The 23,027-nt window shown below is 40.0% G+C and overlaps 1 protein-coding gene across 3 annotated transcripts in view; it reads left to right on the top strand.

Moving 5' to 3' along the window:
* The window catches only part of LOC124802687 (daxx-like protein), a 140,634-nt gene that overhangs the window by 39,270 nt on the left and 78,337 nt on the right, over nt 1–23,027 (top strand). For all 3 annotated transcript variants that reach the window (XR_007017139.1, XM_047263623.1, XM_047263624.1), the window contains exon 4: nt 22,263–22,360. Coding sequence is in view for 2 of the 3 variants with exons in the window: in XM_047263623.1 (XP_047119579.1) it covers nt 22,263–22,360 (98 nt within the window). In the remaining variant the exon portion in view is untranslated. The remainder of the gene's footprint in view (nt 1–22,262; nt 22,361–23,027) is intronic.

Raw genomic sequence — 23,027 nt, 5'->3', positions numbered from 1 at the left:
TTCTCACGATCAGCCTCATCTACTTCGATTTGCCAGTATCCCGAGTACATGTCCATGGTTGAGAAAAACTTACATCAATTCATGGAAGAGGGTAAAAGTCCTTTTCAGTTATCTTATTAAGCTTCATGTAATCAACACAACAGCGCCAAATGCCATCCTTCTTCCTGATGAGGACCACTGGTGACGACCATGGGCTCTACAAAGGCTGAATGATGTCACTTTTCATCATTTTCTCTACCTCGTCACGAATTATCTGATGCTCCATTGCTAACACACGGTATGCTCTCTGGCTTATTGTTTGATGGTCTCCAGTGCTAATGTGGTACTTCACCGTCGATTTGTCTAATTTGCTCTTCACCTGTGGACTGAAGCATTCAGAGAACTCTTGAAGTATGGCAAGTAGCTTCTTCTGTTGTTCCTTAGTGAGATCTGGTGATGGTTGAGCTAGAAGATCTTGTCTCGTAGTGCTAGCATTAGTTTTGCCCACAGACTCGGCATGGGAGGTTTCTGATGCTCAGCTGTTCTTCAATTAATGGCTCAATGTTTGCTTCGCAAATACGGCTTGGAAGGATCTGCAGTTCTCAACGACAATTAACTATCCACAAATCACTGAATCCGTTTTTAATCGAGCTGACAGAGGCTGGGATGATTGAGTTATTCGTCAGTGGTATGCTTCTCTTACATTCCACTACAAGTTGATGCATGGCATGACACATGACAGTTACCTTTCTAGCACTGATTGCAGGGATGATCACTTCATCCAGCCCACATAGTCTACACACACTCAGATGCGCATCTTCCTGTCCACGATATCTCATCTCGTCTAGCATAATCTTCGAGCGACCACAATCCACAATTGCCCGAGAATCTTTCAAAAAGTCCCATCTGAGAATGACGTCATGACTACACTCTTGTAAGACAATGAATTCTAAGGGCTTTGTATGGCCACTTATACTCACACGAATAGTACATCTTCCTGTAGGTTTTACATGTTTCCCATTAGCCACCTTCAGCAGAGATGTTTTGTTGTCGACGAATACAGTTTTCTGCAACTGGCGACAGTAATTCTCCGAAATGACTGAACATGATGCTACATGCTCCACAGGAGCTTGGGCTGGTCAGCCATCCAAGAAGATATCGACATAGTGTCCTATCATTTTTGTAGTGATTGATGGTGGAGAATTTTCTCTTCAGTGGCCTCACCTCCAAGGAGGTCGCACCCTTTAGTTTTCCAGGTTGCGGCGGCTAGGTGATCAGCTGGAGCTTCTGAATGGCGATGGAGACCTTGATCGGCGTGTTGGGAGTGTCGTCTCCAGCGGCCAGCTTGCGGCGATGGTGACCTACGTTGTCCTGCATCCACATCATCTTGTTCGTCTTCGTCGTCCTGGAGTTGGCATCAGCTAAGATCGGTCTGCTGTCTTCTGGCGCAGGCGTCATCAAATATCTGCCGCCTTTCTCGACAATAGCGCACCATATGTCCTGGTCGTCCACAGTGGAAACATACTGGTTGGTTATCCTGGGTCCTCCAGAAGTCCGTCTTCCTTGGTGCCCAAACAGGTTCCTCATGTGGCTTCGTAGGAATGTAACTTCACCTGAGACTTGACTTTTTCACTGTTTTAAAGGGAAATGAAGGACGGGGTTCAATGCATGTTCCACTTCCTCCCTTATGACCTCTTGTAGCGTCTTGGTTTTGTGCTCGCCGTGCAATTCAAGTGCCTTTTGAACTTCCTTTCTCACTACCTGACGAAGAACACTTGTGAAATCAGTTTCTTCCTCCAACACAGACATCGGTACAACGTTTGGAAGCCATTCAAACTTCTTGTGTGTAATTCTTTTTTGATGCATTATCTCAATATACTGGCACCATTTTATGAAGTCATCTGCTGTCGAAACGTCCTTCATGAGATTCTAGGATCCACTACTTTACACAGCTCCAAGATGTCTTGAATGTAGGATGCTGTACTTTCTCCTGGACGCTGTGCCCTGCACTTTAATTTATCTTCAGCCTTGCACTTCTGTCGTTGTGTGTTGCTGTTGCAGTTCTGCCTGGAATACTTCCCAGCTTGTGAACTTCTCCTTATTGTTCTCATACCATTGCTTGGCAGTGCCCTCCAAGTAGAAAAATACTTTAGCAAAACACACGGTGTCACCCCATTTGTTAAATTTAGCTATACGCTCATATACCTTCAGCCATTTGTTTGGATCTTGGCCATCATCACCAGAGAACCCGGAAGGATGTCTCATATGGTGGCACACAGTTGCTGTCATCATAACATTCTCTTCTTCTTCAATCTCTGATAGATTGTGATCTGTTGAATATGGCTTGAACTTGGGTTTCTCGCCATGTAAACGGCGGCGCTGTCATAGCCTGGTGGAAGCCACTGTGTGGTCGATAATGTGCGCGATCGTAAGCTCCAGTACCCAGCATCTCCACCAGAATAATGTCACATAGAAAAAGGTGTAATTGGATAAGTGATGAACACTAACTTCACTCAACGAAGGTTTATTCAGCACTTGCACATACAAGAGCGTGGAGCGAACTGACTCCAGCCTGAACACACACATTATGTATACAGTTACAGAACATTCCAGTACAATGATTCTTGACATTTGTGGATACTTCTAGAATGTACTCGAACTGAATATAGAAATTAAAATTTTACAGTTCAGATGAGTTTTGAACTCACGACCCCCCATGCAACAGTTTAGTATCATAACCAGTAAACCTCTGTGCTACTTAGCTTCTTCTACGACAATATTATATAATGAACATATGACACTTATTGTGAAACCCTGTTGTATTTTTACAGTTACTATAATGCCCTTGTATCCCTAAGCTGATAAGAAACATTCATGTAGTAATCTTTTATGGATAAGTGTAGATAAATGAAAAAATAAAATAAAATAAATAAAAACCATAATCAGGTTTCTAACACTGGATGCAGAAGTGACAGACCACAACGATAGCCACTAGGCCACCAGTTGGGTGGAGCATATCGCGTGCTAAAAGACTTCTAAATTACATCAAAAATTTTGGTGATCTTTTCTCAGAAATGAATGAATATCTACAGATAAACAGACACACATGTTCACTTATTTTGGCCCCTGTTCCACTGAGGGAAGCTGCTTGGAAATTGGGTTATGGCACTGGTCATGTTCTCCTCGTGAAATTGCCTTATTTAAATTGTGTGTCATCACCTTAATAAAATAATGGCAGATAGTGGAAGGATACTGTGTCAAGTTTTTTGGTTGACACTACAGCTGCATAACATGGAGCCTGGTAGTACTATAGAAACACATTCATAGTCGTGCAAACATCACTATCACTACATGTACATGTAGCACACAAAATGAGATACAACAAATAATTACAGTGATAATAATAATAATAATAATAATAGTCTTTAAAAACATGGTAATACTTTAAAACAACTATGGCAGCATTTTGATTGAAGTCAAAGTAATACTCATTTGTGTGAAAAGAATTTAGTGTGTTGTTCAGTGTTATTCCAGAGCCAGCAGCAGCAATTTAATGTGGAATGTGAAATATGCTCACTATTTTTTATATACTGTATTTAGCATATTTCGTGACAGTACCTTTTCCGTGAAATGTTTGCAAGATGATATTTGTCTTTTTGTGTTGGCTTCAGTCGTCTAGTGAAAGTATGATTCCACAGTGCAGTTTCGTCGGCTGCAGAAATGACCTGGTTCAATGCATTTGCCTCATTTTTGGTGCTTCAAATACCATTTCTTCGAATGTGGTTTCTTCTTGAAGTTTATATAAAAAAATAGTAACATAATTCATTTTTCCTGTTCACTAGCAAATTATTTATAACGGCGACCTGCACATTGTTCCATCTTCAACACACACCGAGAGTTCGCTGCCGGCTGACTATGGTCAAAGACATTTTACACAACACACAAGCTTCCACTTGTAACCAGTCTCTTTGATATTCTTCATCACATCTAGTAATATTAATCAATATGCTGTCATTCTCAAAAATATAAGTAAATTAGCATAAAATAAGGCAAATTACAATTCACAAAAAAATATTCTGACAAAAATATAAGAAAACATTTACAAGTTCCTTCATTAGATTTGGTATCGACAAATCTGGTAGAAAATAACACATCTCGCAGATCCATTACATCTGCTCCCCAGGGCTTTTGTTGTTATGAACATATACAACAAAATCCCGACCACACTCAGTAATGGATCTGTATTACACAATTAGTATGTAAATGATGCAGTCTGATAACCTCTTCCAAATTTGGACTCTTTGAATCTGTGGACTTGTTACTGGCTGTTGTTGCAATGATCCTTCCCCATCAATCTCATACACAAAAAATTCAAGTAAAGAAATTATTTAACATGACAAATATACATGGCATAAAACATACATGAGAAATATTCTAAAATATAGCATACAGATTGAAAATAATAGTAAGGTAAAACTCATTTGCTAGAATAAGATATCTACAACCACTTCTTTGGTCACACTGTGCCAACTGGTGCTCATAATTAAATTTTTTGCTCGCCATATTAATTTTAATTTCATTTTGCTTACATATTGTACAATAAAAAATGATACTGGACATATATATATATATATATGTCCAGTATATATAATAGAGGGAAACATTCCATGTGGGAAAAATTATATATAAAAACAAAGATGAGGTGACTTACCGAACGAAAGCGCTGGCAGGTCGATAGACACACAAACAGACACAAACATACACACAAAATTCTAGCTTTCGCAACCAACGGTTGCCTCATCAGGAAAGAGGGAAGGAGAGGGAAAGATGAAAGGATGTGGGTTTTAAGGGAGAGGGTAAGGAGTCATTCCAATCCCGGGAGCGGAAAGACTTACCTTAGGGGGAAAAAAGGACAGGTATACACTCGCGCACACACACACATACATCCATCCACACATACAGACACAAGCAGACATATTTAAAGACAAAGAGTTTGGGCAGAGATGTCAGTCGAGGTGGAAGTGTAGAGGCAAAGAAGTTGTTGGAAGACAGGTGAGGTATGAGTGGCGGCAACTTGAAATTAGCGGAGATTGAGGCCTGGCGGATAACGAGAAGAGAGGATATACTGAAGGGCAAGTTCTCATCTCCGGAGTTTGGATAGGTTGGTGTTGGTGGGAAGTATCCAGATAACCCGGACAGTGTAACACTGTGCCAAGATGTGCTGGCTGTGCACCAAGGCATGTTTAGCCACAAGGTGATCCTCATTACCAACAAACACTGTCTGCCTGTGTCCATTCATGCAAATGGACAGTTTGTTGCTGGTCATTCCCACATAGAATGCATCACAGTGTAGGCAGGTCAATTGGTAAATCACGTGGGTGCTTTCACACGTGGCTCTGCCTTTGCTCGTGTACACCTTCCGGGTTACAGGACTGGAGTAGGTGGTGGTGGGAGGGTGCATGGGACAGGTTTTGCACCGGGGGCGGTTACAAGGATAGGAGCCAGAGGGTAGGGAAGGTGGTTTGGGGATTTCATAGGGATGAACTAACAGGTTACGAAGGTTAGGTGGACGGCGGAAAGACACTCTTGGCGGAGTGGGGAGGATTTCATGAAGGATGGATCTCATTTCAGGGCAGGATTTGAGGAAGTCGTATCCCTGCTGGAGAGCCACATTCAGAGTCTGGTCCAGTCCCGGAAAGTATCCTGTCACAAGTGGGGCACTTTTGTGGTTCTTCTGTGGGGGATTCTGGGTTTGAAGGGATGAGGAAGTGGCTCTGGTTATTTGCTTCTGCACCAGGTCGGGAGGGTAGTTGCGGGATGCGAAAGCTGTTGTCAGGTTGTTGGTGTAATGATTCAGGGAATCAGGACTGGAGCAGATTCGTTTGCCATGAAGACCTAGGCTGTAGGGAAGGGACCGTTTGATGTGGAATGGGTGGCAGCTGTCATAATGGAGGTACTGTTGCTTGTTGGTGGGTTTGATGTGGACGGATGTGTGAAGTTGGCCATTGGACAGGTGGAGGTCAACGTCAAGGAAAGTGGCATGGGATCTGGAGTAGGACCAGGTGAATCTGATGGAACCAAAGGAGTTGAGGTTGGAGAGGAAATTCTGGAGTTCTTCTTCACTGTGAGTCCAGATCATGAAGATGTCATCAATAAATCTGTACCAAACTTTGGGTTGGCAGACCTGGGTAACCAAGAAGGCTTCCTCTAAGCGACCCATGAATAGGTTGGCGTACGAGGGGGCCATCCTGGTACCCATGGCTGTTCCCTTTAATTGTTGGTATGTCTGGCCTTCAAAAGTGAAGAAGTTGTGGCTAAGGTAATGAGGAAAGAGGTTTTAGGTAGGGTGGCAGGTGATCGGCGCGAAAGGAAATGCTCCATCGCAGCGAGGCCCTGGACGTGCGGAATATTTGTGTATAAGGAAGTGGCATCAATGGTTACAAGGATGGTTTCCAGGGGTGACAGATTGGGTAAGGATTCCAGGGGTTCAAGGAAGTGGTTGGTGTCTTTGATGAAGGATGGGAGACTGCATGTGATGGGTTGAAGGTGTTGATCTACGTAGGCAGAGATACGTTCTGTGGGGGCTTGGTAACCAGCTACAATGGTGCGGCCGGGATGATTGGGTTTGTGAATTTTAGGAAGAAGGTAGAAGGTAGGGGTGCGGGGTGTCGGTGGGGTCAGGAGGTTGATGGAGTCAGGTGAAAGGTTTTGCAGGGGGCCTAAGGTTCTGAGGATTCCTTGAAGCTCCGCCTGGACATCGGGAATGGGGTTACCTTGACAAACTTTGTATGTGGTGTTGTCTGAAAGCTGACGCAGTCCCTCAGCCACATACTCCCGACGATCAAGTACCATGGTCGTGGAACCCTTGTCCGCCGGAAGAATGATGATGGATCGGTCAGCCTTCAGATCACGGATAGCCTGGGCTTCAGAAGTGGTGATGTTGGGTGTAGGATTAAGGTTTTTTTAAGAAGGATTGAGGTGCAAGGCTGGAAGTCAGAAATTCCTGGAAGGTTTGGAGAGGATGATTTTGAGGAAGAGGAGGTGGGTCTCGCTGTGACGGAGGACGGAACTGTTCCAGGCAGGGTTCAATTTGGATGGTGTCTTGGGGAGTTGGATCATTAGGAGTAGGATTAGGATCATTTTTCTTCGTGGCAAAGTGATATTTCCAGCAGAGAGTACGGGTGTAGGACAGTAAATCTTTGACGAGGGCTGTTTGGTTGAATCTGGGAGTCGGGCTGAAGGTGAGGCCTTTGGATAGGACAGAGGTTTCGGATTGGGAGAGAGGTTTGGAGGAAAGGTTAACTACTGAATTAGGGTGTTGTGGTTCCAGATTGTGTTGATTGGAATTTTGAGGTTTTGGAGGGAGTGGAGCTGGAAGTGGGAGATTGAGTAGATGGGAGAGACTGGGTTTGTGTGCAATGAGAGGAGGTTGAGGTTTGCTGGAAAGGTTGTGAAGGGTGAGTGAGTTGCCTTTCCGGAGGTGGGAAACCAGAAGATTGGATAGTTTTTTGAGGTGGAGGGTGGCATGCTGTTCTAATTTACGGTTGGCCTGTAGGATGATGCTCTGAACAGCCGGTGTGGATGTGGGAGAGGAAAGATTAAGGACTTTTATTAAGGATAGGAGTTGACGGGTGTGTTCATTGGCTGAGTTGATGTGTAGGTGAAGGATTAGGTGGGTGAGGGCAGTGGATTGTTCAGTTTGGAACTGGTATAGGGACTGATGGAAGGAAGGGTTGCAGCCAGAGATGGGAACTTTAAGTGTGAGGCCTTTGGGGGTAATGCCAAATGTCAGACAAGCCTGAGAAAATAGAATATGGGAGCGTAATCTGGCTAGGGTGAAGGCATGTTTGCGGAGGGAATGTAAATAGAACTTAATGGGGTCGTTGTGGGGGTGTTGCCTTTCCGGAGGTGGGAAACCAGCAGCACCCCACCGACACCCCGCACCCCTACCTTCTACCTTCTTCCTAAAATTCACAAACCCAATCATCCCGGCCATCCTATTGTAGCTGGTTACCAAGCTCCCACAGAACATATTTCTGCCTACGTAGATCAACACCTTCAACCCATTACATGCAGTCTCCCATCCTTCATCAAAGACACCAACCACTTTCTCGAACGCCTGGAATCCTTACCCAGTCTGTTACCCCCGGAAACCATCCTTGTAACCATTGATGCCACTTCTTTATACACAAATATTCCGCACGTCCAGGACCTCGCTGCGATGGAGCATTTTCTTTCACGCCGACCACCTGCCACCCTACCTAAAACGTCTTTCCTCATTATTTTAGCCAGCTTCATCCTGACCCACAACTTCTTCACTTTTGAAGGCCAGACATACCAACAATTAAAGGGAACAGCCATGGGTACCAGGATGGCCCCCTCGTACGCCAACCTATTCATGGGTCGCTTAGAGGAACCTCACCTGTCTTTCAACAACATCTTTGCCTCTTTACTTCCGTCCGACTGACATCTCTGCCCAAACTCTTTGCCTTTACAAATGTCTGCTTGTGTCTGTGTATGTGGGGATGGATATATGTGTGTGTGTGTGTGTGTGTGTGTGCGAGTGTATACCTGTCCTTTTTTCCCCCTAAGGTAAGTCTTTCCGCTCCCGGGATTGGAATGACTCCTTACCCTCTCCCTTAAAACCCACATCCTTTCGTCTTTCCCTCTCTTTCCCTCTTTCCTGATGAGGCAACAGTTTGTTGCGAAAGCTTGAATTTTGTGTGTATGTTTGTGTTTGTTTGTGTGTCTTTCGACCTGCCAGCGCTTTCGTTTGGTAAGTCACATCATCTTCGTTTTTTTATATATTTTTCCCACGTGGAATGTTTCCCTCTATATATATATATATATATATATATATATATATATATATATATATATATATATATATGGAAACATTCCATGAGAGGGAAAAAATATATCTAAAAACAATGATGATGTGACTTACCAAACGAAAGTGCTGGCAGAAAACCCACATCCTTTCGCCTTTCCCTCTCCTTCCCTCTTCCCTGATGAAGCAACTGTTTGTTGCGAAAGCTCGAATTTTGTGTGTATGTTTGTGTTTGTTTGTGTGTCTATCGACCTGCCAGCACTTTTGTTTGGTAAGTCACATCATCTTTGCATGTTTTTTTTGGTTATGATTTTTTATATTTTTTTGCATACATGATTTTTTAAGTACAGCTAAAGATACATAAGTACTATGTAAATTTTTTTTACAATTATTTATGTACACTTGCCTCTCTACTACAATATTACTACAAGTCACATTCTTGTGAAGAGAACTTTCGCTCCCCACAACATCAGTATAAAGAATAATAAATTGCTCATATATCATGAGGCTTTATCTAAAATTGGTTTTGAAACTTATATCTTTGCATGCATGTCCTCACATGCATGCCCTCACCCACAGGGAAGACTTAGCTTCCGAAAATTAGAAAAATTCATAAATGCTCACTATGGAGACTTTTTTTTGTAAAAAAAATAGTAATAAATCTTTCCCGCATTCTTTGTTACAACAGTGTTTTTTCATCAGTTTCAATTAACATGTGACTTCAGATTATTAATTTATACATGCAAATATACGTACTTGGTTCTACAGGTAGTTTTGTTCTAACAAGCATATTCCAGTGGAGGATTTTTGTTTTAGATGAAAATAGGTTATTTAAATTTTGAAATTATGATTTCTGTTTATACGGTTTCAAAGAGACAACATTCTTGAGACCAAATAATTTCTTTGACTTAGTGTATACCAAACAATAAGCATTAGGGTTTGGATTTTCTATGAATTCAAAAGGCCCAATATAGATATCAAAGAATTTTTTAATTTCTGAAGTTAACATTTTTGATTTTGCATGAGATTTTACCAGAACAAGATCCCCAATTTTGAAAGTGGTTAATTTTACCCTGTTGTTATGTCTTTTATTCCTCTTTTCCCCTTGTTTCCTCATAGTTTCCCTGACAATATCTTCTCTCTCTTGCATAGTTAAAGGTGTACATTTAGGAAATTCAATAAGCTCTGATATAAGATTTGCGGGTCTGATATTAAACATAATCTCATATGGTGAAAATCCTGTGGAACTATGTTGTAGGCTATTCATAATATCTTCAAAATTTCGAATGTGCTCAAACCAGGTTGGATGTTTATGGCTACAATAGGTTCTGCAGAGTCTCCCAATTTCCCTCATATATCTTACTGCAGGATTGGTGGATGGACAATAAACAGATATAAGTATATGCTTCAATTTTGATCTTTCAATGAACTTTTTCCATATTTTAGAGGTGAACTGTGAACCATTATCTGATAATATAGCTTTTGGTTTACCCACCTGTGCGAAATAATCTCTTTCAATTTTTATTATAATTTCATGGCTAGTAGCATTTTTCACTGTATATAGTTTAATTAATTTTGAAAATACATCTACCATAACAAATATGTAACAGTGACCACCTTTATTGTTTGGCAGCATTCCATATAAGTCCACAGCGATAAGCTCTAAAGGTTTTTCCGGAATAATGTTTTGCATCTCTCCACCACGTCTTTGATTGCTCACTTTAACTCTCTGACATTTGTCACAGGTTGCCAATTCTTTTCTTACCTTTGTTCCAATATTGTAAAAATAAACATTTTCTTGTATCTTTTGAATGCACTTCTGTATCCCACCATGACCAAAACTTTCATGTATGTAAATGATCAGCTTTTCAGCATCTGCCTCTGGCCAACACAGTTTCCAATTATCAGAATCTAGATCTGTTCTCCGAAATAAAATCCCCTTATGTAATTTGTAAAATTTATCAAGTTTCTCATACCCTTTCTTGCCTTAAACTTTGATCTAAATTTTGATTTTTCCTAATTTTGTTACACACAACTCTAATTGTTTTCTCATTTTCCACCCCTTTCAAGTATCTAATTTTAAACTGCTTTTCCTCCTCTTGTTCAAAAATCTCCTTTTCTTCCCCAATTGGTAACCTTGAAAGTGAATCAGCTACTACATTCTCAGAACCTTTTATGTGCTTGATTTCAAAGTCAAACTGTTGCAGAAATATTGCCCATCTGGCCAATCTACTGTGGTATAATTTGCACTCTTGTAAGTAACTCAAAGCTTTGTGACCCGAAAATACTATAGTTTTATGTCCAATAAGGTAAATTCTAAATTTTGTAAAAGCCCAATGAATTGCCAAAAGTTCCTTCTCTGTGACTGTATAATTTTTCTCATGCTTGAGCAACATTCTGCTTGCAAATGCTATGGTACAATGTATCTTAACTCCATTCTCTACTCTTTCTTGAAATAACTCTGCTCCAAGCCCATAATTACTGCTATCAGTGTTCAAACAAAATGGTAAATTAAAATCAGGTCTGTGTAATAAGTGTTGCTTCCTCAACTCTTGCTTAATTTTATCAAACTCTTCCTGACAACTTTTATCCCAAACCCAAACAGTGTTTGTCTTAAGTAACTGACTTAAACATGGTGCATTCAGACTCTGATCACTTATATGTTTTTGGTAATAACCGCATAACCCAAAGAATGACTTTAATTGTTTTTTAGTCTTAGGAATAGGAATTTTTGAAATTGCTTTAATTTTTTCTGGATCTGCCAAAATTCCCTTGTCTGTGACAACATGACCCAAAAATTTTAATTCAGAAACTGCAAACTTACATTTCTCTAATTTCAATGTCATCCCCCCTTTTCTAAGTTTTTGACACACTGACTTCAAAATCGAAAAATGTTCCTCCCAATTTTACCCTGTAACCAAAATGTCATCTACATAAATTATCAGTTTAGATGCAAGTTCTTGCCCCAGTACATGATCCAAAGCTCTTATAAATTTGGAAACAGAAGAATTTAACCCAAATGGCACAACACAATATTGGTAACTCTTACCATTGTACAAGAAAGCAGTATATTTTCTAGAATTAACCGAACGTGGTACCTGATGAAAACCCGAAGTTAGATCCAAACTTGACATATATTTTATATCTGTAAATTTATAGAGTAACTCATCAATATTTTCAGGATGGTCTGTCTGTCTGAACAAAATTTTGTTTAAGTGTCTAGAGTCCAAAACCAATCTTACTCCACCATCTTTTTTCGAAACAACTACTAAAGGATTGTTATATGCACTGATACTCCTTTCTGTTATGTTACATCCTTCCATCTTTTTCAGCTCTTTCTCAACAGCAAGTCTTTTTGATATTGCAATACTGTATGGTTTTATGAAAAATGGTTCATGAGGTTTTACCTGAAGCTCACACTGATAACCCTTTACCCTACCAGGTATGTCACTGAAAACATCACTGTATTCCCACAGCAGATTCTCTAACTGTTGTTTTTGCTCCCCAGATAAATTTTGTGTTTCTGAAATTTTCAAATTTACTAAATTCCCAAATTCAACTTCATCAGTATCAAATCTATGAATTTCAATGTTCTACAATCTATTTTCTTTTAGTAAATTGATACTGTCAAAATTTCCATTACTCTGATCCCCAAGTGTCTTCACAAATTTTGTCAGAATGTATTCCCTTTCACTAGTTTCTATCAAAAGTTTTCTTCCACACCAATCAAATGCTGTATTTACTTTTACTATCCAATTCATACCCAAAAGAAAATCCTCATTAAATTCCTGAATTACAAAACATCCATGTGTGAACAACTTGCCTTCAATTAAAAATGTCACTAAAGCCTGGCTTTTTACCAATTTAGTGCTCTTCCCAGTAGCACCTTTTATCTTTACCCCAACAACTGGCATTTCAACATAATCTTTCCCCACTTTTAATTTCTTGCTTAACCTTTCAGATATTCCTGAGATCTCACTTCCTGTATCAATTAAACATTTACCATTCCATGACCCAATTTGAACTGTTATATAAGGACTGCAAAATTGATCACATTTCTCAGAACCTGTATCCTCATGTAATAAATCACTTTCAATTTCCCCAAACCTATACTTATCAGAATCATGTGGTATACCATTATATGTATTATTTGTCACAGTTATAAAATTTGCACAAGATACAAAATTGTCATTAGTACTCTCTATTATCTCAAATAGCCAAGAATTTTCATCCAAATCACATTGTATACTGTTGAAGTACTTATCCTTCAGATTTTCAAAAATAAAATATCCCATCTTTTTCCACCACTCAGGACATATAGTTTCACATACATTAATAAGCACCTTTCTAAAGTTCTTGTCAAAAGAAATAGTTCCACTGTTCAGCCATAGATTCATAAGGAATGTGTGTGTGTCATTAGTATCTGTAAATGTTTCACTTAGGCTAGAAGTTATACATGTGTCATCATTATTTGTGTAGTCAGATTCTTTACCAACAACATCAAAATTCACACTTTCACATACACCCTGCTTGCGAGCCTTATTCATCCTGGTAACATCCCTGAGAATTTCTATAATATTCTCACTATTTAATCCATTTTCAACCATGTGTATACCCAACTCCCTATTTAAACTAATGAAATACCTTTCCTCATCATCATCATCATCATCATCATCATCATCAATACCATTACCATCATTATCAACTTTATCATCAACATCATTATCATTACACATATTCAGGTCATACACATTCAAATTATCCCCCAAAATATTATTTCCCCTTTCTAAAGTTACCAGATCACTTTCACTAATACATTCATTCTGACAGCATGCATTCTCTCTGTCATTCACACACGTCTCTGAACTACTACAAATTACATCATCTGACAAAGTGTTGTTCTTTTCTGCCCAAGTGTAAAACTCTGTTAAATTAAATGAATCACAATTACTTTTATCTACTGTATGTTCTTGTGTACTGAAAATTTTATCTTTATCAGTATCATCATTATTTTCCTCCCGAAATTTCTTCAATAAGTAACAACTAATGACCTCATGTGATAGCTTAGGTTTAGATCTGTCGTGTTTGGGTTTATGATAATCACATCCATTGGTCCTTTCATCATGCTCACCTTCTGCCTCAACCTTGCGGACCTTCAAGGGGGCGTCTACTCATTTTTTATTTCCTGAATTACAACTGGTTCCTGTTTGAACTGCTGATTGTGGTTCTGCCAATGTCTCTGATCAACATTTCTGTTCCCATTCCTATGCCAAACATTACCTGGTTGTTGGTAGTTTCTATTGTACTGATCTCTAGCAAAATTTCTGTGATTTTTATCCCTAAAGTGTTCTCTATTTTGTTGATTATTTCTGTGAAAATGTTGTTCTTGTTTTGGATGAAAATTATGGTCCTGCTTTTGAAAATTATTGTTATATCCCCCTGAATTTTGACTGACACCATGATAATTGTTTTGTTCCCTTTTTTGAAAGTTATCATTTCCCCAATTTTGACCACTATCTTTCTGAGTAAACCCGCTGTGCGTTCTTGTTGTTATCCTATCCAACTTTTCAATATAATTGAGAAACTGCTCAACATTACTATCAGGACAATGAACTAAACTCAACTGCATTTGCTGATGGCAATCTTCTCTTTAAGGTATCAATTTTGATCAAGTCATCCAAAGGTTTTGTTAAATGAATAAGTTTTTGAAGTTCACTTTTGCAAAATTGTTTCATGCTCCCATCTGATTCTCTATAGTTTCTCCCATTCAAAAATTCACTTTTGATTCTAGTTTGTTTAAGATCATTCCAAAAATTTTCCGGAAATTTTGATTCAAATTCTGAAAAGGTCATCCCCACAGTTACAATCTGGTTTGCCCGAGTCAAAGCTTCCCCTTCCAAGAATTTTTTCACAAATTTAATTTTCATAATCCTTACAATACTGTATAAAATCGACGGGGTGTAAGGGTCCATCTACCGAAAAGTGCTTCACTGGAATATTAGATACAAGATTGCAAGTGTTGACATTGTGATTTTTGCTTTGAAATTCAATGTCGAAACTTTCAATTTTTTCGCTAAGTTCTTTAAAAGATTTTTTGTTTTCTAAATCATTGTATTCTACTTTTTTTCTAGAGTAACCAAACTATTGTCAGTTTTTTGTTCTACATTTTTTACTAAAACTTTTGTGTTCTCATCCAAATTTTTAATTTCTCCTTTTTCTCATTAAAATCAATTAAATTTCTTTTTCTATCTGCCAGTAACTCATTTTTTACAGTATTAATTTCATCGCTCAATTTAGCATCAATTTCTTTTACTTTTGCTTCCACGGATTCAATTTTTTCCTCAACACTGCCAACTCTGTTCGAAAGATCACCCACTTGGGTATTGACTGCTTGGACTTGCAACAAAATGTTATCAATTTTTTCATCCCAGTATGTTTTATTGTTGTCAACTGATTGTTTAATTTCTTTCGTGAAATTTACAAGAAAACTTTTTAAATCAAATTGATCGGTTCTTTCTGTTTCATTTGACCTGTCCTGATTTTCGAAGTCTATTAAATTACTATTTTCTACTTTAGGCACAATACTCTTGAAAATCTCATAAGTCATTGTGAAGGAAAAAAAAAAAATAAACACAATAGAAAACAAGATAAAAATATTGTTTTAACAAAATAAGAGGGTTTCGTGGCTTATCTGGAACTCTCTTCTACTGTTGCAAATCCACGTTTTCCATCCATGTGATTGTTAACCAAAATTCTTGAAATTCCCTCGTCTGTTGAAAATTAAATTTTTTGCCGAAACATATCTTCTCCAAAACTTTTACTTCCCGATGAACACGAATACTGTAACACACATTCTGAAAAACTGGTACTAACACACAAAAATTTTCTTCTTCGTAGCACTGTTGAAGATCACGTGAACACAATATCCCGGCTACAGTCCCCAGTTGAAATATGCTCACTATTTTTTATATACTGTATTTAGCATATTTTGTGACAGTACCTTTTCCGTGAAATGTTTGCAAGATGATATTTGTCTTTTTGTGTTGGCTTCAGTCGTCTAGTGAAAGTATGATTCCACAATGCAGTTTCGTCGGCTGCAGAAATGACCTGGTTCAATGAGTTTGCCTCATTTTTGGTGCTTCAAATACCATTTCTTCGAATGTGGTTTCTTCTTGAAGTTTATATAAAAAAATAGTAACATAATTCATTTTTCCTGTTCACTATCAAATTATTTATAACGGTGACCTGCACATTGTTCCACCTTCAACACACACTGAGAGTTCACTGCCGACTGACTATGGTCAAAGATGACTCCAGCGTCATAGACATTTTACACAACACATAAGCTTCCACTTGTAACCAGTCTCTTTGATATTCTTCATCACATCTACTAATATTAATCAGTATGCTGTCACTCTCAAAAATATAAGTAAATTAGCATAAAATAAGGCAAATTACAATTCACAAAAAAATATTCTTTCAAAAACATAAGAAGACATTTACAACTTCCCTCATTAGATTTGGTATCGACAAATCCGGTAGAAAATAACACATCTCCTAGATCCATTACAAATGTAACATTCTACTCTCTGAATTACTAACTGATTACATTGTCATTCATATTAAATTCATTCACAGGTTTTGAGAAGGTTTATGCAGTTACTGACCTATTTTCACATCATCAAAGGTCACATGGAAGACAGTATTAATTAGTTTTAGCCCCATGTGCTTGAAGAGTGTTGTATTTGATTAGATGAGGTAATTGATTGTCTTTAGCTGTGGCAATCATTACTCTTGTAACTATAAAATGTCTACTGTTGGCGTTGGCTTTTCGTTATATTGATTATTTGGGAATGCCAACATTAATTTTAAAGTTAATGTTTACTTTGTTTAGAATTAAAAGGAAGAGAGTTAAGTGTACTACATACAAAGTACTTAGCTCTGATTCTGCAGTTGTCCATTGTTAGATCTAGGCACCCTCACCAGAGGCAGTTGACTGTAGATGGCACCTCAGTCGCACGCAGCAGGAAGCCAGCAGATCCTTGTGGGCAAATGCCCTTTGTAATTTCTTGCATAGACTCTGGCCGGTCTCTCTCGTACATATTACCAATCTGTAACATTCTGATTATGTTACACATGTCACACCATGACTCAAAGGTTGTTGGTTTTTCATAACTGTGTTTCTTATTGTGTTTTGAGTTAGAACACAAGTGTCGACGAGAATAAGTTCTGTGTTCAACTTCAGTGACTGTTTTATCATGTAATTTCTCCATTTAGTCACTTCTGCACCAGCAGCAACTTACTATTGACCGCTTTGGAAAAACTCGAGGCTATGTTGTCTGTTTAGGCTCCACTGTCTCAGGTGCATCTACTGCTGTTTCTGCCTTATGTGAACCCTGCTGAAGATGGTAAGCTTATGAAAAATGGTTCCACCATTACTTTGTTGCATTTAGGGTGACAATGATTATACTTGTAATGCATTGTTTTTGCCATGTATTCCTCCTTGCATGTATCAGTTGTCGTGTTAGTTGGTCCCCTTGCAGTAACTGGTTTCCCTTTCCTTTGATGAAATGTGTAATTTGTTGTCTTCCTGTCTTTGCAAGCACAGTCATGGTATTGCTACTCGCATAGAGTTTTACCAGTGCCTCAAGCAGCCACATCAATCTTATTGGGCTTGGGCAGTGTAGCTACAGGATCTAATCCACTTTGTTGCTAAAACCTCCAAAGAATCCTATGCCAACTGCATGGTTCACAATGTGATCACCAACTTGCACCCAACTGGAATTTCATCAGAGGGCCGTTCAATGTGAAGATCTGTCTTTGGAAGAAGTTTTCAACATTGCTCAATCCTTTGCAGTCTCCCATTCAGCGGGCCACCAAATAAAAGTGTGGGGGAACATTACTGTCATTGATAATGAACAACAACTGCACATAGCAACATGCTCACCAAGCTAAGAGGGAGTCGATGCCATGCAAACCAGGAAATGTGGCCGCCCCAGACAAACACACTGTGCATTGTATCATAAAGTGTCACAAGAAAGGCAACATTGCACCAGTTTGTCATTCTCAGCCTTCCTCTGAACCAATGGACATGAACAGTCATACTATTTCATTGTTGCCTGCAGGTCAAGATAAGCCCTTTATCGAAATGTCTCTGGCGAACAAACCATTGTTCCTACAAGTGGACACCAGAGCGGCTGTTTTGTTCTTCATATCTCAGATGTGTGCATGGCTGGGCTCCCCACAGTTGGCTCTCATCACATGCTGTCTGGTAAACTACAGTAAACAGCATGGTCCTGTTCTTGGTCTATTTGCTTGTCAGTGATCCCTGTACTGAGAATTAGTTTGGATTTGATGCATTTGTTGCTTTTGAATTTTCTATTACTGACTCTATGCATCATGTGTCAGCTCACATTTATGATCAAGAGTTGGATTCATTGTGCTTTGAATTTTTGGACTAGTGTACTGAGATTTAGGGGGTGTGAACAATTTCACGACACATATCAAACTTAAACCTTCAACTCAGCTTTTTCTGGGTCCAGCCCATACCTGTGTCCTTATGGGAACAAGTTAAGTATGTGCAAACAAGTTAAGTTTGAAAAGATCTGTTGATAACATTTGGCGTCGTTCGATCAGTTTCAACAAGTGAATGGGGTGCACCATTAGTTCTGGTGAAAAAACCGACTTTCTGGCATCTTTGAAGTTACCATAAATATTCAGTCTGTTATTGACTCTGTGCCTTGAAATGATAAGTTACTTGCAAAATTGGCTGAGGGCCAATTCTTTTCCAAATCTGACTTAGCTGAAGCCTTGCTGTAGGTTCCATTAGATAATACATCGAAACAGCTGCTTGTTGTGAACAAGTCTTTTGGGCTTTATTAATATCAGTGTTTAATGTGTGGGGTGTCTAGAACCCCAGTTGTATTTCACTGCTTTTTGAAGCGACTTACAGATCCTGTAACGAAGCGCGCTCTCTCCGTTGGATCTTCTCTCTCTCTTCTATCATTCCTATCAGGTACGGATCCCACACTGCTGAGCAGTATTCAAGCAGTGGGTGAACAAGCATACTGTAACCTACTTCCTTTGTTTTCGGATTGCGTTTCTTTAGGATTCTTCCAATGAATCTCAGTCTGGCATCTGCTTTACCGACGATCAACTTTATATAATCATTCCATTTTAAAGCTCTCCTAATGCGTACTCCCAGATAATTTATGGAATTAACTGCTTCCAGTTGCTGACCTGCTATATTGTAGCTAAATGATAAGGGATCTTTCTTTCTATGTATTCGCAGCACATTACACTTGTCTACATTGAGATTCAATTGCTATTCCCTGCACCATGTGTCAATTCGCTGCAGATCCTCCTGCATTTAAGTACAAATTTCCATTGTTACAACCTCTCGATATACCACAGCATCGTATGCAAAAAGTCTCAGTGAACTTCCGATGTCATCCACAAGGTCATATATGTATATTGTGAATAGCAACGGTCCTACGACACTCCCCTGCGGCACACCTGAAATCAGTCTTACTTTGTAATACTTCTCTCCATTGAGAATGATATGCTGCTTTCTGTTATCTAGGAACTCCTCAATCCAATCACACAATTGGTCTGATAGTCAATATGCTCTTACTTTGTTCATTAAACGACTGTGGGGAACTGTATCACTGGACGTGTCTATGGCCCTCTGAGTCTCGTGGACAAACAGTGCGAGCTGGGTTTCACACGATCATCTTTTTCGAAACTCATGCTGATTCCTACAGAGTAGATTTCTAGACTCCAGAAAAGTCATTATACTCGAACATAATACGCATTACAAAATTCTACAACTGATCGACGTTAGAGATATAAGTCTATAGTTCTGCACATCTGTTCGACGACCCTTCTTGAAAACGGGGATGACCTGTGCCCTTTTCCAATCCTTTGGAATGCTACGCTCTTCTAGAGATCTACGGTACACCGCTGCAAGAAGGGGGGCAAGTTCCTTCGTGTACTCTGTGTAAAATCGAACTGGTATCCCATCAAGTCCAGCAGCCTTTCCTCTTTTGAGCGATTTTAATTGTTTCTCTATCCCTCTGTCGTCTATTTCGACATCTACCATTTTGTCATCTGTGCGACAATCTAGCCTGACTGTTCAGGTGACACCTGGGTTGGCTTGTGGGTATTGTCCACAGGCAGTGCAGACATGGTGCACCTTGATTAGTGCCTTTGGTGTGCCACTCCAATCAGCTGCACTCTCGGTTGAGTGCTGAAGCCTCACGGTGACCCACCTCACTAGCACCTCTTCCACCGGCATGGCCATATGCTGTGGGCAGCGTACCACCCAGGCTGTGCCTGCCCACCATCCTGACGTGATCTTCCATTGCTTCCCTAGTGGCTCAGCCATACACAGGTGACATAGCACAACCTCTTGTTGCTCTTGTGGTGCCTGCTCATGCAGGGAGGAGGGCTGCTGAGGCTTTATTGGCACACTTGCAGTTGCCTCCTAAGCTGCCGCAGGTGCCTCCTCCACTGATGCTGGTGCCACCTTCCCTGCTGCCTGCCTACCGCCTCCCTACCATTGCCCCCTACACTACCTCTGCATGCTGCGGCACCCCCAACTCCGAGTCCCCAGCTCTGCGTTTGTCGTCAACATGTCTGCAGCCTGTTAGGAGCTGGGTTCTTTCGCCTGCTCTCCAGTTGGGGGAGGAATTCACGTGTGTCTGTGCTCATGCCATTGCTACCTCTATTCATGCTTTCATGTGGACCGATAGCTGTTTGCACACAGGACAACCACATCTGACACTATGGTTGTGTCAACCATCAGAGTGTCACAGAGGAGCCAACATCTGGGCACTCTTCTCCCCCAAGGAGGGAGAGGTATAGTAACCCCCACATTACTACGTGCTGCCACTATGGTTGCGGCAGATGGCACGTTTGCATAACGCACCATTCAGCAGCTCCAGGCACTACCCCCAGAGGCACCCAACAGTGGACAATGCCTCATTGATCTGCAACAGGAACCAGCAGTCCCTGGCAGTCAAAAACCCATTATATTGTCTTGCATCAGCTCTTTCCAGCGTCTCTTGTACGTACTACAAAAACTGCAATGTTCAGATTAGGTTATGCAAGTCACACCATCACTCAAATAGAAATTGTTGGTTTTCCTTAAATACTTTTTTTCATATTGTATGCGAAATTGGAACAACTTACACAATCTGAAGCACAGTGATAAATAAACTGACACACCTATAGTACACCACTTGCTTGATCTGAATATTTTTGCAGCTGTTAACATCACCAGTAATATCTGGTGCAGGCTGTTTTTCCATAGATTTAATCTAGTGATGGACCACTGTGTTCTGCTGCATTATTAATTGAGAGAAAGGCCATTATATGTGTTGTTGCCTCAGCTTCCCAAAACAGTCTTCCAAAATACAGTTCTGTGCCCTTACAGAGTGCAGTTGACTATTACGTATCTCTGACATACAACATACTACCAACTTCTCCTAAGTGCAGTTCTCTCATAGTAAATGTTGACAGAAATTTACTCTGTGGTCTTTCAGTTCATACTGCACATTCAGCTGTGTACACTATGATAAATATTTAAAAAAAAGTGACATCTAACAGCTGGGAATGCCTGTGAAAAAAGAAATTAAATCTGTTTATAAAATATATTTGCAAGCTGGAATACGTAAGCCACTCACATAAGATAGTTAACTTTTATTGAAATTGGTGGAATTAAATTTCTAAAATTAATTATTGCGATCACTGTGTCTTGGCATCAATCTCCATTAGCCCATGTCCTCCACGTGCCTAGGAGCGCATCCCATCTCTTTGCACTTTTTCCCACCCCTTTTGTACCCACCCCAACCCTAACTAGTTTCTTCCTTCCCTTGTTTTAATTATTGTTTTAATTTTCTATGTATGCAACTCATTATCCATGCTCGGTGCCTTCTTGCATTGTGTTCTCTACCATCTGAGTGAGGTAGTACAGTTTTAACACACGGGCCTTGCATTCAGGAGGATGATGGCTCAAACCCACGTCCAGCTAACCATATTTAGGTTTTCCATGATTTCTCAAAATTGCTCAAGGCAAATGCTGGGATGGTTCTTTTGAAAGGGCACTTCTGATTTCCTGCTCCAGTTTTCCATAGTTCTCAGCAGTATCTTGGTGCCCTGCTTCCTCCCCTCACCCCCCCCCCCCCCCCTCCCCTTTTTCACAGTGTTTATGCAACTTTCTACAGTTCTGCTGCACTAGCTTCTCCTCCTCTTTCCCTGCTACACTGACATGGTACACCCCCCCCCCCCTCTCTCTCTCTCTCTCTCTCTCTCTCTCTCTCTGTGTGTGTGTGTGTGTGTGTGTGTGTGTGTGTGTGTGTGTGTGTGTGTGTGTGTGCGTGTGTCTCCATGCGTCTACTGAAAATTGTTACAGCTCTGAAAATATTGCTACCATATTATTATTTTGTTTCAGGTATAAAGAGCGTGCAGTAGCTGTGTACAAAAAGCTGCAACAGTATGAATGTGGTGCCGTACCAAAACTTCAGGAGAGAAGAACAGTAACGTATTCAGGTAGGCATTTACCACATTACCCTCCTGATAAATTACTTTATTTCTATGGCTACATATTGCAGAAGAGTGCATTCACTAATCTACAGATTTGGCAAAAACTTTGTTTACTGTTCACACTGTCTACTTCAACTTCTGCTGGCCATACAGTCCCATCATTTTGTGCTGTCTCAATGTGAACCTTCCAGAATTAGCCTGTAGATGAAGAAAATATACCAGTATGCAGTGGAGAAGAAACAGGCTGGTAATAAGCCCAGAGAAGGGCACGGGACATTGAATCAAGCAAAATTTGCCTAATAACCATAGGTTGCATATCCACCATTGTAGAACTGCAGCCATAAAGTTACTGCCTATCAGTTACAAGTGCATGGAACTCTCTCCAGTAAGCATACATGTTGGGTGTCGAGGTGTGTGGCTTTGTCCGAGTAACAATGGGATCGCACCTGCTCATAATTAGTGATTTTGTCCAGATTTATGGTGTACACAGGGCTTTGCCAGAAGCAAAAGTCACAGAGGTAGGAGCTCCAGATGGACAGGCATTTAGAAAAAATTTTCGGTTCTGTTTTATGTGTATCTATCGGCTGTACTGAGCTGAGGTAAGTACTGGCCAGCCCCTCTATCTCTTTGTTAGTATTTGTTTCACATTTAGAAAAAATACTATTATTAGTGA

Source organism: Schistocerca piceifrons, chromosome 6, assembly GCF_021461385.2.
Source record: "Schistocerca piceifrons isolate TAMUIC-IGC-003096 chromosome 6, iqSchPice1.1, whole genome shotgun sequence".
Taxonomy (NCBI): domain Eukaryota; kingdom Metazoa; phylum Arthropoda; class Insecta; order Orthoptera; family Acrididae; genus Schistocerca; species Schistocerca piceifrons.
Note: the sequence above shows the minus strand (reverse complement) of the source record. Positions and strands in the feature narration are given on the sequence as shown.